The 13280-nt window shown below is 43.1% G+C and overlaps 1 protein-coding gene across 1 annotated transcript; it reads right to left on the bottom strand.

Moving 5' to 3' along the window:
- Window positions 1-275: 275 nt before the first annotated feature.
- Window positions 276-8831, bottom strand: LOC124006773 (serine/arginine repetitive matrix protein 1-like). Its single transcript, XM_046316920.1, has 10 exons — window positions 8764-8831; window positions 8508-8584; window positions 7458-7519; window positions 4941-5633; window positions 4101-4712; window positions 1955-2085; window positions 1696-1801; window positions 1386-1452; window positions 1059-1160; window positions 276-863 (listed from the first exon to the last, which is right to left on the bottom strand). Exons 3-10 carry the CDS (start codon window positions 7505-7507, stop codon window positions 726-728), a joined length of 1899 nt encoding a protein of 632 aa, XP_046172876.1. The 5' UTR covers window positions 7508-7519; window positions 8508-8584; window positions 8764-8831; the 3' UTR covers window positions 276-725.
- Between the last annotated feature and the right edge of the window lie 4449 nt (window positions 8832-13280).

Genomic DNA, 13280 nt, shown 5'->3' with positions numbered 1-13280 from the left:
TTTGGTTTTAAACTCCTTTTGCAGTAAAGGGACAGTGTGGATCAAGCCTCTGTAGTTCACATGAACCTCAATACTACGAATTGGGTCACTTCAGTTCAAAAGGAATTTTAGTCAATGTGAAATGCTAACTAGATCTCCCCAGTCCCATGGAAGGTACATCCCAAAAAAGGTCCTACGGGGCCTCCTTCAGCACAAGAGAAACCTCCACACAAGGCATGTCCAGCCAATTATTTTAAATACCTTAAAACAAAATGTTCAAATGAGCAGGACATGCAAAGGGTATCAGTAGTTTTTAAACAGGTTGAGAATTATAAACACACACTTTTGACAGAGCATCATATTCAACAGCCCCTGTGGAATAGTCTGTAAGGCCACTTTACAGCAAAAACACAAAACAAATCTAAGCATCGGGGAAAAAAGTGATGCTGGAAAATATAAAAAGAAAAGTCTCCACTACCTCATTTACATGTTATGAGAGCTGTAACACAGTTATGAAATCACAAAACCATGTCCATAATAACTAGTCAGGAAGAATAGAAACAGATGGCCTACTCTCTATATTTAAAACACATCTTATGTTATAAAAATACACATTTTATGTCTGGTTTTTCTGATGGGCACAGGGACAGTTCCATCTGGGAGCCATCTCCAAGACAACGAGGCAGCCCGAAGCTCAAGGCCAGGGCGTGTAACCCCAATCTGTGCAGTCAGTCCCTCCAGTTTGATCACCAGCGGCGGTAATTCGACCCTCCTTTGGGAGGTACACGTTGACGGATCGTCGGCATGTTGCGGTATTTTGACAGGATGCTCTGGCTCTTCCTGAACACTGGCCTCTGAGAGAAGGGACGTGGCACAAAGCCTACCTATAAAAAAGGAGAAAGAAATTATTTCAGCCAGACTAGTCAGAAATGCAGTCTTTCAGTGACATACAGCTTAATCCACCGGACACCACCTATATTTTCAAAAAGGTCAGGGAGGCCAACAACAAAGTCAGTGGGCTAAGAGAAGTCACTGACCAAAAGTTATAAGAGCTGTTAAAAAAAAAAAGAGCTTCATACCATGAGTGGCTTCCTAAAGGGACCTGGCAGTTCAGGGCCTGGCTTTCTCTGGGGAGGAGGACCTGGTTTATGATTTGGGTTGCTGGGACGGAAGCTGGGTCTCTGTGGGACATAAGAGTAAAGCATGAGCATATATGGTGGAATGGAGTTGATCGAGAAATGGAATTGCTCGCTGAGGTTTCCAAAACTATGGGAGGCAACATTCAAGGTATTGGCATCCCTTGACAGCTTACGCTCATTACAATAAGCATGTTAGCACTCCCAACACTAAAGATATGAACATTCAGTTTTCCAAGAGCCCAGTCAAAACCAGGAAGTGCTCCTCACCTGCGGTGATCTTGGATTCCTGAAGGGTCTTTCAGGTGTGTGGTTCTCCTGCGGCATGTCCGTTTGCCTCAAATGTGAAACAAGACAAAGTGAATTATCTGGCTAAATAATCCTGACTGAAACTACAGTTATTGCTGTGTGAAGCCACATCCATTGTTATGCGTCATACCATGTAACCCATAACCACAAAGACTTTGCACCAACAAAATGGTTCCAGTTATATTCCATTCATAACAATATATTCACTTTACATCAACTATTTTTTACAATAATCTTCATCCAGTTTCTTATATTTAAATTGGCGGACTACCTTTCTGCATATCTCCAGTCTCTTGGAGAAGGGGAAGGACTGGAGTCATGAATTTTAGAGAAGCGTTCATTCAGCGTAAGTTGTTCATCTGAATTGTAATAGGGCTCTGAAAAGTCAGGTGATAGTGAGTAAGACAAGTCACATTCTCACAATGATTCATGAATCATCTTAATTCGCCAAGAGACGTGACATTCCTGTCGAGGGGCATCAAACAAACTGTTAGCCAACATGACTAAACAAAATGTCACAGTTCCCTTACCGGTTTTGTTCTTTGGTGGTCGACTTCTATCCCTTGGGGGGCTGTCCTTTGAGCTGGAGTTTGTCCCCGGCGCTTGCCACTGGGACACGACGACTAGGTCACGAGCCAACCGTCGGTCTATAGAGGAAGAGCTGGAGAGAGACCAGCCGAGGTAGAGGATGACAAGAGATGAGCATCCTATTCAGTGAAGCCTGAGAGGCAAAGGTTGGGTAGGCAGTCAAGCAGAACATTATTACGAGAAGCCTGCACCGTAAGGGAAGATTCCGTCAGTCTAAGTAATGCCCTGAAAAGTTGAAATGGTGTCGTTCTGTAGAACAAAAAAATGTAATACGCTAAAACAGACTAGAACAGATATTGGGGGACATGGAATGACAGGAAGTTGCATGGCGGATGAAGGGAGTTAACAGGCAGGCAGCTAAAGATTCATATATAAAATCACTGAGTGTAATAATGGTCATAATAAAAGCTGATCGTCACTCGGGTACTTACAAAGAGCATGTAATGTCCATGGTTTCCTAACGCTGTTTTTCCAATGAACCCTTCACTGTGTGAAAACTGACGTGTATGAAATGGACAAGTGATGCTGATGGTTTTGATGACCCGGTCTCTTGGGGTCCACATTTTTTAACTTGAAGTGAAGCTCAAAGGCTGTCAATCCTCTCCAGTTCAAACGAGCCATTCGTCTATGATCGGTGATCTTCAGTTGATCCTTACTTCTCTTCGTTATGTTCAGTCTCACTTCCCAAATCGCAACTCTCCTGCAATCAGTGGACATTCAATTTCAAAAGGGTATGTTATTGTGATATTGCGCTCCTGTCTGGTACAAGCAGTGTGATCAATTCAAATCGAGATCGTCAGTCTTCGGTCAAAATTCACCAGTACGCTTCAATAAACAAGCAATCTACAGAGCACGGTGTGAAGGAGCTTGCACTTTGTAGGAATGGATTCCATTGTTTACACGTAGACATCCAATTGTACTTGTAATCCCACCATTGCTGTGATGAGATTCAGTGTACTGTACAAAACACTGCACATGTTCTGCATAGATGCAGATTTGATGTATTCTTTCATGCAGAGAAAGTCCACTGTTCACCTGCTTAGCCAGATAAGGTTCCGTGTGATGTTAATGTACCAAGGTGTGGTCCATTATCGCTTCATTTGTTTCTTGTAGGTCTATCGGACATTTAATTCTAAAATCACTTTTTAAGTAGTGAGTCAACTGCATGGCTGCATTCTGTCTCTAAGAAATACAAGTAGTATTGTATGCATCCATGTATTACCAGAGCATAAAAGGGGCCAACAGTTCAGGAACAGCAGCACACGTTGACCTCATCTTTGGACCATTGAGTAAATATTGATATGAAGATTCCTCAGCGGCAGTGTCCTCTCCTCTTGATGATGTACAGCCTCAGAGCTTCTGCCGCATGTTGTCAGTGGCAGTGTACTATGCCCAAAAGTCCTCTGGATGGAATCTTCAAGGAAGCTGCTGCATATTCCAATGCCATTTGAATGTTATTGCTCAAACTGACTTCCTGCGAGCCAAATATCTCTTTTATCAACTGGCAGATCGTGTTACCCGAATTAGTATGACAGCTGTCCGTTTCAGAGTCTCCTCCTACATAGGTCACTGCTCATCCAGGATAAGAAAAGCATCTCCTTTCCTACGAGTCATGTTGGTGTGCAACTACTGTGGCACTTCAGCGGATTTAAGGGTATGGTTTTGTCCGCAGTCCTCTTCACAGATTGACTCTTCTGAACCTCTGTTCTGTCGGGGGGGGGGGGGGGGGGTGCTTGCTGCGTGCGTAAGATTCTTCAACTCTTCCACTTGGTCAGAGAGGGACAGCACCCCTAACTTCAGACCCCAATAGCATCAGAGGAACAGGCCCCCCATCAACACGTATGGATATGGCTTTTCTAGCATCTTTCAATCTGACATTAATGACCAGGCTGATATTAATTCAACTTTGAATGTCTGGCATCCAGAAGAAAAAAAGGGGGGAAAAAACACATGTGAATTATTCTGTTCACTGCCAGAGGACTTTGGACATTTGATTTCAAAGCGTAGCGGATTCAGGACATCGCCGTAACTTCCATTTCCAAACATCATCACGCCCCAGCTCCCAGAGTGAGAAGGAAGATACCGTACCTGTGTGTGCTCAAGGCGCGCTGAGAGTCCACATGTTCCTTGTGTGACTCAGAGTTCCTGGAAGACTTGGCAGGTGACTGATGAGTTATGGGCCTCTTCCTCAGCGGGCCAGCCTTTGCTTGGAAACGCTCCTGCCGAAGAGCGAACTTGGATCGTGCATTTGCTCTGGATTCATGCGGACCTTCCTCTTCATGGTTCTCGATATCTGCTCCTCTGGGTCGAAGTGGAGGTGCTTTAAGCCGCATCACTGACTCCGCTCTAATTTGACGCCCCTTCATCAAGCGACTCTTGTCCACGAGAGACAAGGGACGGCCGCCAAATCCCCTAGAGAAGGTTTGTGGGATCTCTCTCCGAGGGCACTTTGGATGACCATGCTCCAGACCAAGGCCTGGTCCGCACTCCTTGAAATTGCGCTTGTGAGGTTGTCCACTTGGTCTTCCCTGCGGGCTGTTCTGGTAGAAAGAAGATGAAACGCCTTTCCATGCAGGGGATCTGTGGGGAGGGTGGTGAGAGCCGCCTTCCTGTGCCCACTCAGCGCTGTGGCGTCCTCTGCCCTCCCTCTCCCTTCCCACCACTCCATGCTGTTGCCTGGGATCTCGCTCAGCAGACCACCTGCACATCCATCACAAACAATACAACAAATGATTACATTGGAAGATCCATTATCGGGGGACGCAGGAAAAGGAGGTTTAGCGTTTCTTTATGGTGCCCCATTTTACAGTTTATTAGCATTGTAACACTGAACGATAATTTTGACCTCTGTGGTGTAGAGGACTATGTGAGTTTACACTTTCTTTCCACTTATTTTACCCAGCCCATACGGCCTCTTCACTCCTGTACCTCTCTGGATATGGGCCTCTGCCATGAAACTCCCGTGGCTTTTTCTGGGTGGTGCCAGAAGGTCCACGTTCACTATTGTGTGGGTGGGGAAAGGGCCCTGGCCCATTCCAGCGCTTCCCCCCGCGACCTGGGCACTCAAACAACCTCTTCCCGGGCCTATGGTGTGGCTGGGCACCCCAGCTCCTATCCTCTTCATAGGAAGGACCTGGGTGCTTGTGGGGGCCCATGAAGGAACTGTGGGGGGATGGTGAGGGTGGCAGCCTCCTGTCAGGGCGTTGGCTATGGTAATGGTCTGGTGAGGGGGATCTGTGACCTGGGTGTTGTCCATGGATAGGTGCTCCCCTCTGGCCCTGGTGCCATTGTGCAGGACTGTGTGGGGAGGACCTATGCTGGGCTTGGGGAGGACAGTTTGGCCTGGATGGGGGTGCCCTCCTGTGGCCATGATGGGGGTCCGATTGAGAGGGGCATGTGTTGAAGGAATCCTGGTTTTGGGACCTCCACTGATTGAATTGTCGCTCCCGCCTTTCTCCCATCAGTGTGGGACTTTTGGCAAAGTGAGCGTGTCCTCTGCCTCTGGAATTTCTCCAGCTTGGAGGGGCCTTTCCTGGGTGGCCCTGGAATCCTCTCTGACTCCAGAGATGAGGGCTGTAATGCTCTTCGTGTGGCGTGTTGTTGTAGCCACCCGAGTAGGACCTGTTGAATAACAAAACAGTCTTAAGAATCCATCCACACAATTCATGTTCTTTTATCATTAGCCATGTCTACACTTGAAATAGTGCTACTTAACCTCCTCATACATGACTTCCAAATATCTCTAACGGTCGCCCCAGCGTGAGTTGTTTTATGCACGTGATGTCAGAATGCACTCACTGTTCCAAAATGTGATTATTACGCAACAGGACAGTTAATACGCGCTGCCTGCAAATTATCTATAGGCTATTATTTTCAAACAAGTTGTATTTTTAAAGTTTGAATTGAAGCGTGTTCAACGCTTGAATAGAAAACTAGTTCACACCCCCGATTTTGAAGTCAACACAGTCGCTACAGTCCCATTTCCTTTGTAGCCTCGTTTGAATGTTGCGGTTGCCCACATTTGTACGGAATAGGGTGGGTTTACGTTATGGAAATACTTGCACAAAATGGAACATTTTCTGGCTGATGCTCACATTGCCTTGTTTTCCATACAAAGAAAAACTTTGGACATCAGCAAGTTCCTTATTTTCTGTATATTGTGTTGTCGTTTCTACTGTAAGTGCATACATTGTGCACCAAACATGCATAGTGTATTTACAGTTTTATTCACGTTTTCAAGTACTGGTGAAAACCTGAGAAAAATCCATCCAGGAAGTGGCATTTTTTAAATGTTTGTAGTTTTCTATTGAATGCCATTACAGTATCCATTGACTTAGGACTCAAATTGCACTTCCTATGGCTTCCACTAGATGTCAAGTCTTTAGAAGTTGTGTCAGACTTGTATTCTGAAAAATGTGGGAGTATGACCGCTCCGAATGAGTGGACACTATAGTGTCCCATAGCCTTTTCATGCGCCCGACCGAGAGCGTGCCTTTCTTGTTTACCTTTTATATTGACGACGATAGATTATAAACATCGTTTGACATGTTTCTACGAACTTTACGGGAACTATTTGGATTCTTCGTCTGCCTGTTGTGACTGCATTTGAGCCTGTGGATTACTGAACAAAACAGAGGTTTTTGGATATAAACATGGACTTTATCGAACAAAACTAACATTAAATGTAAATGTATTGAGTAAATGGGAGTCTTGTGAGTGCAACCATATGAAGATCATCAAAGGTAAGGGATTCATTTTATCACTATTTCTGACTTGTGTACCTCCTCTACTTGGCTGGTTACTGTTTGAAATTATTTGTCTGCTGGGCGCTGTTCTCAAATAATTGCATGGTATGCTTTCGCTGTAAAGCCTTTTTGAAATCTGACACCGTGGTTGGATTAACAAGAAGTTAATCTTTAAACCCATGTATTACACTTCAGTTTCAGTGGATGTTGGCCAGGTGGGACACTAGCATTCCACGTACCCTAGTGAGGTTAACTGACTTGCCTAGTTAAATACAGGTACAATAAAAACATTTTTTTTAAAGTTTGTCAGCCGATAGTTATACAAATTTGACTGCTTGTGTTATGTCAATCTTTCCTCAGTTAGCACTAGGACAAATGCAGCCTACATTTTCTGGTTTGGATGATTGTGTTATGCTGCAGCTACTTCTGTGAATGTCTGAACATTGCAACCAAAAATAAACTGGTCACATTCTGGTCATAACTTTGTAGGGACTGTGTTTGTGAAAAATGTCTATGAAAAAACAGTGTAGCCAGCTCAAATGTCGATTGATGCGTCAATCGGAACTGGACGTTCTAAATAAGTGTTCTAACCCTAACGGTTTGAGCGTAAACTGCAGGCACCAATGTAGAATGATCACACCCGTTTGTTGTTGTTGTTACGTAACCTTGTTTGTTGCAATAACTAATATTCTGCAAATACCTGGGCTTGAACCGAGGAGGTCCTGAGTGATGTCTGACCATCTTTGGCATATACGGAATAATCTGTTGAAAAGAAACATACTTGAATTGACAGAAGTGACAGCGAGTTTTAAACAATATAGCCTAGCAAGCGGACTTGGTGAAACTACAGGTAGCTAACGTTAACCAATGTACAGATTTAGTTACTACCAACACAGTTTTTAACCCCAGAGACGTAACATGGCAAGACTTCCAGGAACCCTTGGGAAGAAGACCAGGGTTTCATTTTGACGGCCTGCACATGCGCAGTTCGGCGTGAGACGACCTTTCGACCAAATTGCGTTTTCTGCGCTTAGCCAGCCAACGTCGCCACGACACCTACAAGCGTGATCGGAGACTTATTGGAGAAGCAGTTTCTGCCCATCTTCATACTCTACTGTCTTTGCTACTAACTACACCATCAAGAAATAAGTAGCTCGCTAAATTAACAAGCTAAAGCACATCGACATATGCAGCCATTTGAAAAAGGAAAACAATGTTAGGAAGTAGTTGCTTGTTAGGTACATGGGTTTGTCAGAACAATGCGACTAACTTAGTTGTAACAGTTACTATAAAACGTAGCTAGTTGCTAGCAGTGCAGCCTAACTGTGGGGAAATGTGGGATAACGTTGACTAAACGCAGCGTGCCAAACAACCTCGACTAGCTAGCTAAAAAGTTGTTCGCTTGTTAGCATTGGCAAGATATCACTAACGGGTTACCTATAAATATTTTAAACGATATAACTAGACAAGTCTCGCCAACCGCAAGTCGATCGCGCTTGTTAGCAAACATTAGTTAGCATATAGCTAAATAACCAACATGGTGCAGTTGAGATGATTTGGTTATTTGTACACTAAACTGGCTAGTCTAACGTAACGGTGTAGCTATTGTTGGCTAGCTAACGCGTTAAGCTCCCCAAATCTGTGCTGATGTTAGCTATGCCGCTTAGAAAGGTGAACTATTATTGGATTCATCCACATACGAGTTGTTTTTAAATGGGATATTACAAAATGAATAATAGCAGTAACTTACCTGTCAGTTTGTGTTGAAATAGCGTTACTTTCAATCGCCTTCGTTCTGCAGTCCGGTACAGGGAGGGCTAAGATTTTCTAAAACCAAAGATAGACCAAGTAAATATAGACCACAGCCTTTCGTTTCAAAGGGAACAAATGACCCAAAGTGGGCAGAACAAGCATATAGCGTCATTGGCATATTTCCGTGCGCGTGTGCAATACCTCCAAACAACGCGATTTTTAAACAACTTTTGCAAAGGGTAAAATCTACAAACCGTAGTCCACTCTGTTCATAATATACTAGTTTTGGGAACAGAAAACTGTATTGAGATCAAATGTTTCAGCAATGAGAGCATTTACAGAATCTATTTCCATCTTCTCGTACTGACCGCCTGTGGGGCTTCCTCTCACTACCATATTTGGTAGTGAGCGGAAACGCCTAGCGGATGCTTCACATTTTAACATCCAGTGAAATATCTGTCTCATTGTTCTACCTATGGGGAGGGTGTGCTGCTGCAAACACTTGAACTGTCGCTTGGAGCCGTCTTCTTCTATGGTATTATGGCGGTCCCGTGCCACCACCTTCTTCTTTTGGGGATTTAGTTGGGGGATCGCGTCCAACTTTTAGGTGCATACACCACCACCTACTGTACTGGTGTGTGAGGCCATTCACATTATATTATTAGATACAACAATACAAAATTGGAGTTAAGGAAAATTACCCTACCACCTATTAGCCCTCTCTAAAAACTCACCACCCATTCCACTACCACTCAACACCCCCTGCAGTTGTTCTACTTCTCTGGCGCTGCCACTACAACCTCTATTTTCTGTGACTTTCGATTAATTTCTGCAATACAATTAACAACCATGGCTATACATGCTAAAAAGCACACCTTACTGAAGCACATATTCTTCCCATCACTCTCTTGCTGGTTACAAGGATCCCTCACCTTGTACTTATCATCCTCTACCACTCTCATTGTAGGAAACTGGGCTAAACCGACATCATACAAAAGAGAAAAATACACACACACACACACAAATAACATCCCATTCCTTCAGTCACATTCCAATTCAAGTCACATCCCTACAAGGCTCAGGAGCCTGTGTGTGCTTGTATTTCCTTTGACAGGAATTTTTGCAATCCCTCAGCTGTAGCCCAAGATGTACTCTTAAGGAGCCTGCCAATACTCATTAAGGTCCAAGGATCCAATATACAGTGCATTCGGGAAAGTATTCAGACCCCTTGACATTTTACACTTTCTTACGTTACAGCCTTATTCTAAAATTTATACAATTATTTATTTAAATTGTAATTATTATATATTTTTTTATAGACTAGTTTAAACAAATGTGTGAAAATTGACAAATTATCCAATAGATTATGAGAATTTTCTGGTAAGATGTAAGAAGTGGATGTGGCTTCCCAAGTGGTGCAGCAGTCTAAGGTACCGCATTGCCGTGCTTGAGGCATCACTACAGACCTGGGTTCGATCCCAGGCTGTGTCACAGTTGACTCATAAGGTGGCGCACAATTGGTTCAGCGTCGTCCGGGTTAGGGGAGGGTTTGACCAGCTGAGATTTCCTTGTCCCATCTCACTCTAGCGACTCCTTGTGGTGGGCCGGGTGCCTGCAAGCTGACGTCGGTTGCCAGCTGGACGGTGTTTCCTTTGAGACGTTTGTGTGGCTGGCTTCTGGATTAAGTGAGCAGTGTGTCAAGAAGCAGGGCAGCTTGGTTGGGTTGTGTTTTGGAGGATGCATGGCTCTCGACTTTCGTCTCTCCTGAGTCTGTTGCATCGATGGGACAAGATTGGAACTACCAATTGGAGAGAAAAAGGGGCTAAAAAAGAATGAATTTGGGTTTGGCTCATCATCATGAAGAGGAATAACTGTTTATTAGTCAGAAATAGCTGCAATGTCATGCTGGAGAGTGGTAACATTCAAATAAATCCCAACCCTAATACGAAACGTAGGCTGAAAATAATTTGTATGTCATATCATAGGAAAAGACATCGCATTCACATGGATTTGCATGAAGTGGCCAGTTCAGATTTGTCACTTAAAGCCTAAATACATCATACTTTGACTAAAACAATGACTTATTGACTTAAATCGTTATGCAACATTATGGGTAAGCTCTGACCATCTTCTTTCAGCTCGAAAGAGTGTATTTTTACTGGTGTGGACATTTAAGATCCAGGACTGTGTCTTTAAGACATTGGCATTTAGTATTATTCTGGACATTTCATCTTCAGATTTCTATCAGATGTTTTTAAACCTCGCTGGACGCACCAGTGCGTCAATCTAAATTACATAACAACATATCTGCATCAAAAAACTCAAATTTTCCGATTTTTTGCATTGGATGCTTCTCAATCCACCACACTTCTGCATCTGCGACATCCCAAAAATCTGTCCTCCCACAAAAATGTCTGAACAGTTTGACCTAGAAACTATTACCAGTGTTACCAACTCCTCAGTAAGGAAAGTAGCTATTGGCTGTCCTAAAAGTTGCTAGAAGTCATCACCTAATTTGCATAATTGGCCATGTGAATGTAATTGTGAAGGATGCTGTAGGAGAGAGGAATAACGTCGTGGGGGAACACTGGCTTCTTCTTTGCTGAGCGTCTTCACAAGGTCATTTGCTGTGGTTCTGGGATTGATTTGCACTTTTCGCACCAAAGTACGTTCATCTCTAGGAGACAGAATGAGTCTCCTTCCTGAGCGGTATGACGGCTGCGTGTTCCGATGGTGTTTATGCTTGTATACTATTGTTTGTACAGATGAACATGGTACCTTCAGGCGTTTGGAAATTGCTCCCAAGGATGAACCAGACTTGTCGAGGTCTACAATTTATTTTTCTGAGTCTTGGCTTATTTCTTTTCACATGATGTCAACCAAAGAGGCAATGAGTATGACGGTAGGCCTTGAAATACATCCACAGGTACAAATCCAATTGACTCAAATGATGTCAATTAGCCTATCAGAAGCTTCTAAAGCCATGACATTTTCTGGAATTTTCCAAGCTGTTGAAAGGCACAGTCAACTTAGTGTATGTATATACATTTCTGACCCACTGGAATTGTGATACAGTGAATTATAAGTGAAATAATCTGTCTAAACAATTGTTGGAAAAATGACTTATGTCATGCACAAAGTCGATGTCCTAACTGACTTGCCAAAACTATAGTTTGTTAACAAGAAATTAGTGGAGTGGTTGAAAATGTGTTTTAATGCCTTCAACCTAAAGTGTATGTAAACTTCCAAATTCAACTAATATATATATATATGTATGTACACTACCAGTCAAGATTGGACACATCTTCTCTTTTAAGGGTTTTTCTGTATTTTTACTATTTTCTACATTGTAGAATAATATTGAAGACATCAAAACTATGAAATAACACATTGAATCATGTAGTAACCCAAAAAAGTGTTAAACAAATCAAAATAGATTTTAGATTCTTCAAAGTAGCCACCCTTTGCCATGATGACCGCTTTGCACACTCTTGGCATTCTCTCAACCAGCTTTACCTGGAATGCTTTTCCAACAGTCTTGAAGGACTTCCCACATATGCTGAGCACTTGTTGCCTGCTTTTCCTTCACTCTGCGGTCCAACTCATCCCAAACCATCTGAATTGGGTTGAGATCGGGTGATTGTGGAGGCCAGCTCATCTGATGTAGCCCTCCATCACTCTCCATTTTGGTCAAATAGCCCTTACACAGCCTGGAAGTGTGTTGGGTCATTGTCCTGTTGAAAAACAAATGATAGTCCCACTAAGCGCAAACCAGATGGTTTGCAGAATGTTGTGGTAGACATGCTGATCAAGTGTGCCTTGAATTCTAAATTAATCACAGACAGTGTCACCAGAAAGGCAACTCCACACCATCACACATCCTCTTCCATGCTTCATGGTGGGAACCACATGCAGAGATCATCCATTCACCTACTCTGTGTCTCACAGACACGGCAGCTGGAACCAAAAATCAAACATTGGTACTCATCAGACCAAAGGACACATTTCCCTGTGTCTAATGTCCATTGGCCATATTTCTTGGCCCAAGCAAGTCTCATATTCTTATTGGTGTCCTTTAGTAGTGGTTTCTTTGCAGCAATTCGACCCTGAAGGCCTGATTCACAGTCTCCTCTGAACAGTTGATGTTGAGATGTGTCTGTTACTTGAACTCTGTGAAGCATTTTTTTGGGCTGCAATCTAAGGTTGGTAACTCTAATGAACTTATCCTCTGCAGCAAAGGTAACTCTGGGTCTTCCTTTCCTGTGGCAGTCCTCATGAGAGCCAGTTTCATAGCTCTTGATGGTTTTTGTTACAGCACTTGGAGAAACTTTAAAAGTTCTTGACATTTTCCAGATTCACTGACCTTCATGTCTTAACGTAACAATGGACTGTCGTTTCTCTTTGCTAATTTGACCTGTTCTTGCCATAATGTGGACTTGGTCTTTTACCAAATATCTGTATACCACCTTGTCACAACACAACTGATGGGCTCAAACTCATTAATAAATTCAACAAATTAACAAGGCACACCTGTTAATTGAAATTAATTCCAGGTGACTACCTCATGAAGCTGGTTGAGAGAATGCCATGTGTGTACAAAGCTGTCATCAAGGAAAAGGGTGGCTTACTTTGAAGAAGCTCAAATATAAAACATATTTAGATTTCTTTAACACGTGTTTGGTTACTACATGATTCTATGTGTGTTATTTCACAGTGCTGAAGTTTTCACTATTGTTCTACAATGTAGAAAACTGTAAAAATAAAGAAAAAC

Source organism: Oncorhynchus gorbuscha, linkage group LG02 (assembly GCF_021184085.1).
Source record: "Oncorhynchus gorbuscha isolate QuinsamMale2020 ecotype Even-year linkage group LG02, OgorEven_v1.0, whole genome shotgun sequence".
In the NCBI taxonomy this organism is placed as follows: Eukaryota; Metazoa; Chordata; class Actinopteri; order Salmoniformes; family Salmonidae; genus Oncorhynchus; species Oncorhynchus gorbuscha.
The sequence above is the reverse complement of the archived record's forward strand: the minus strand, read 5'-3'. Positions and strand labels throughout refer to the sequence as shown.

Excerpts from the sequence above, each read along its gene's own strand:
- LOC124006773 (XM_046316920.1), bottom strand. The coding sequence starts at position 7,507 with ATGCCAAAGATGGTCAGACATCACTCAGGACCTCCTCGGTTCAAGCCC. Across the intron at positions 4,713-4,940 it reads AGAGGCCCATATCCAGAGAG|GTGGTCTGCTGAGCGAGATC; the intron begins GTACAGGAGTGA and ends ATGGATGTGCAG. Across the intron at positions 1,161-1,385 it reads GGAATCCAAGATCACCGCAG|AGACCCAGCTTCCGTCCCAG; the intron begins GTGAGGAGCACT and ends TATGTCCCACAG.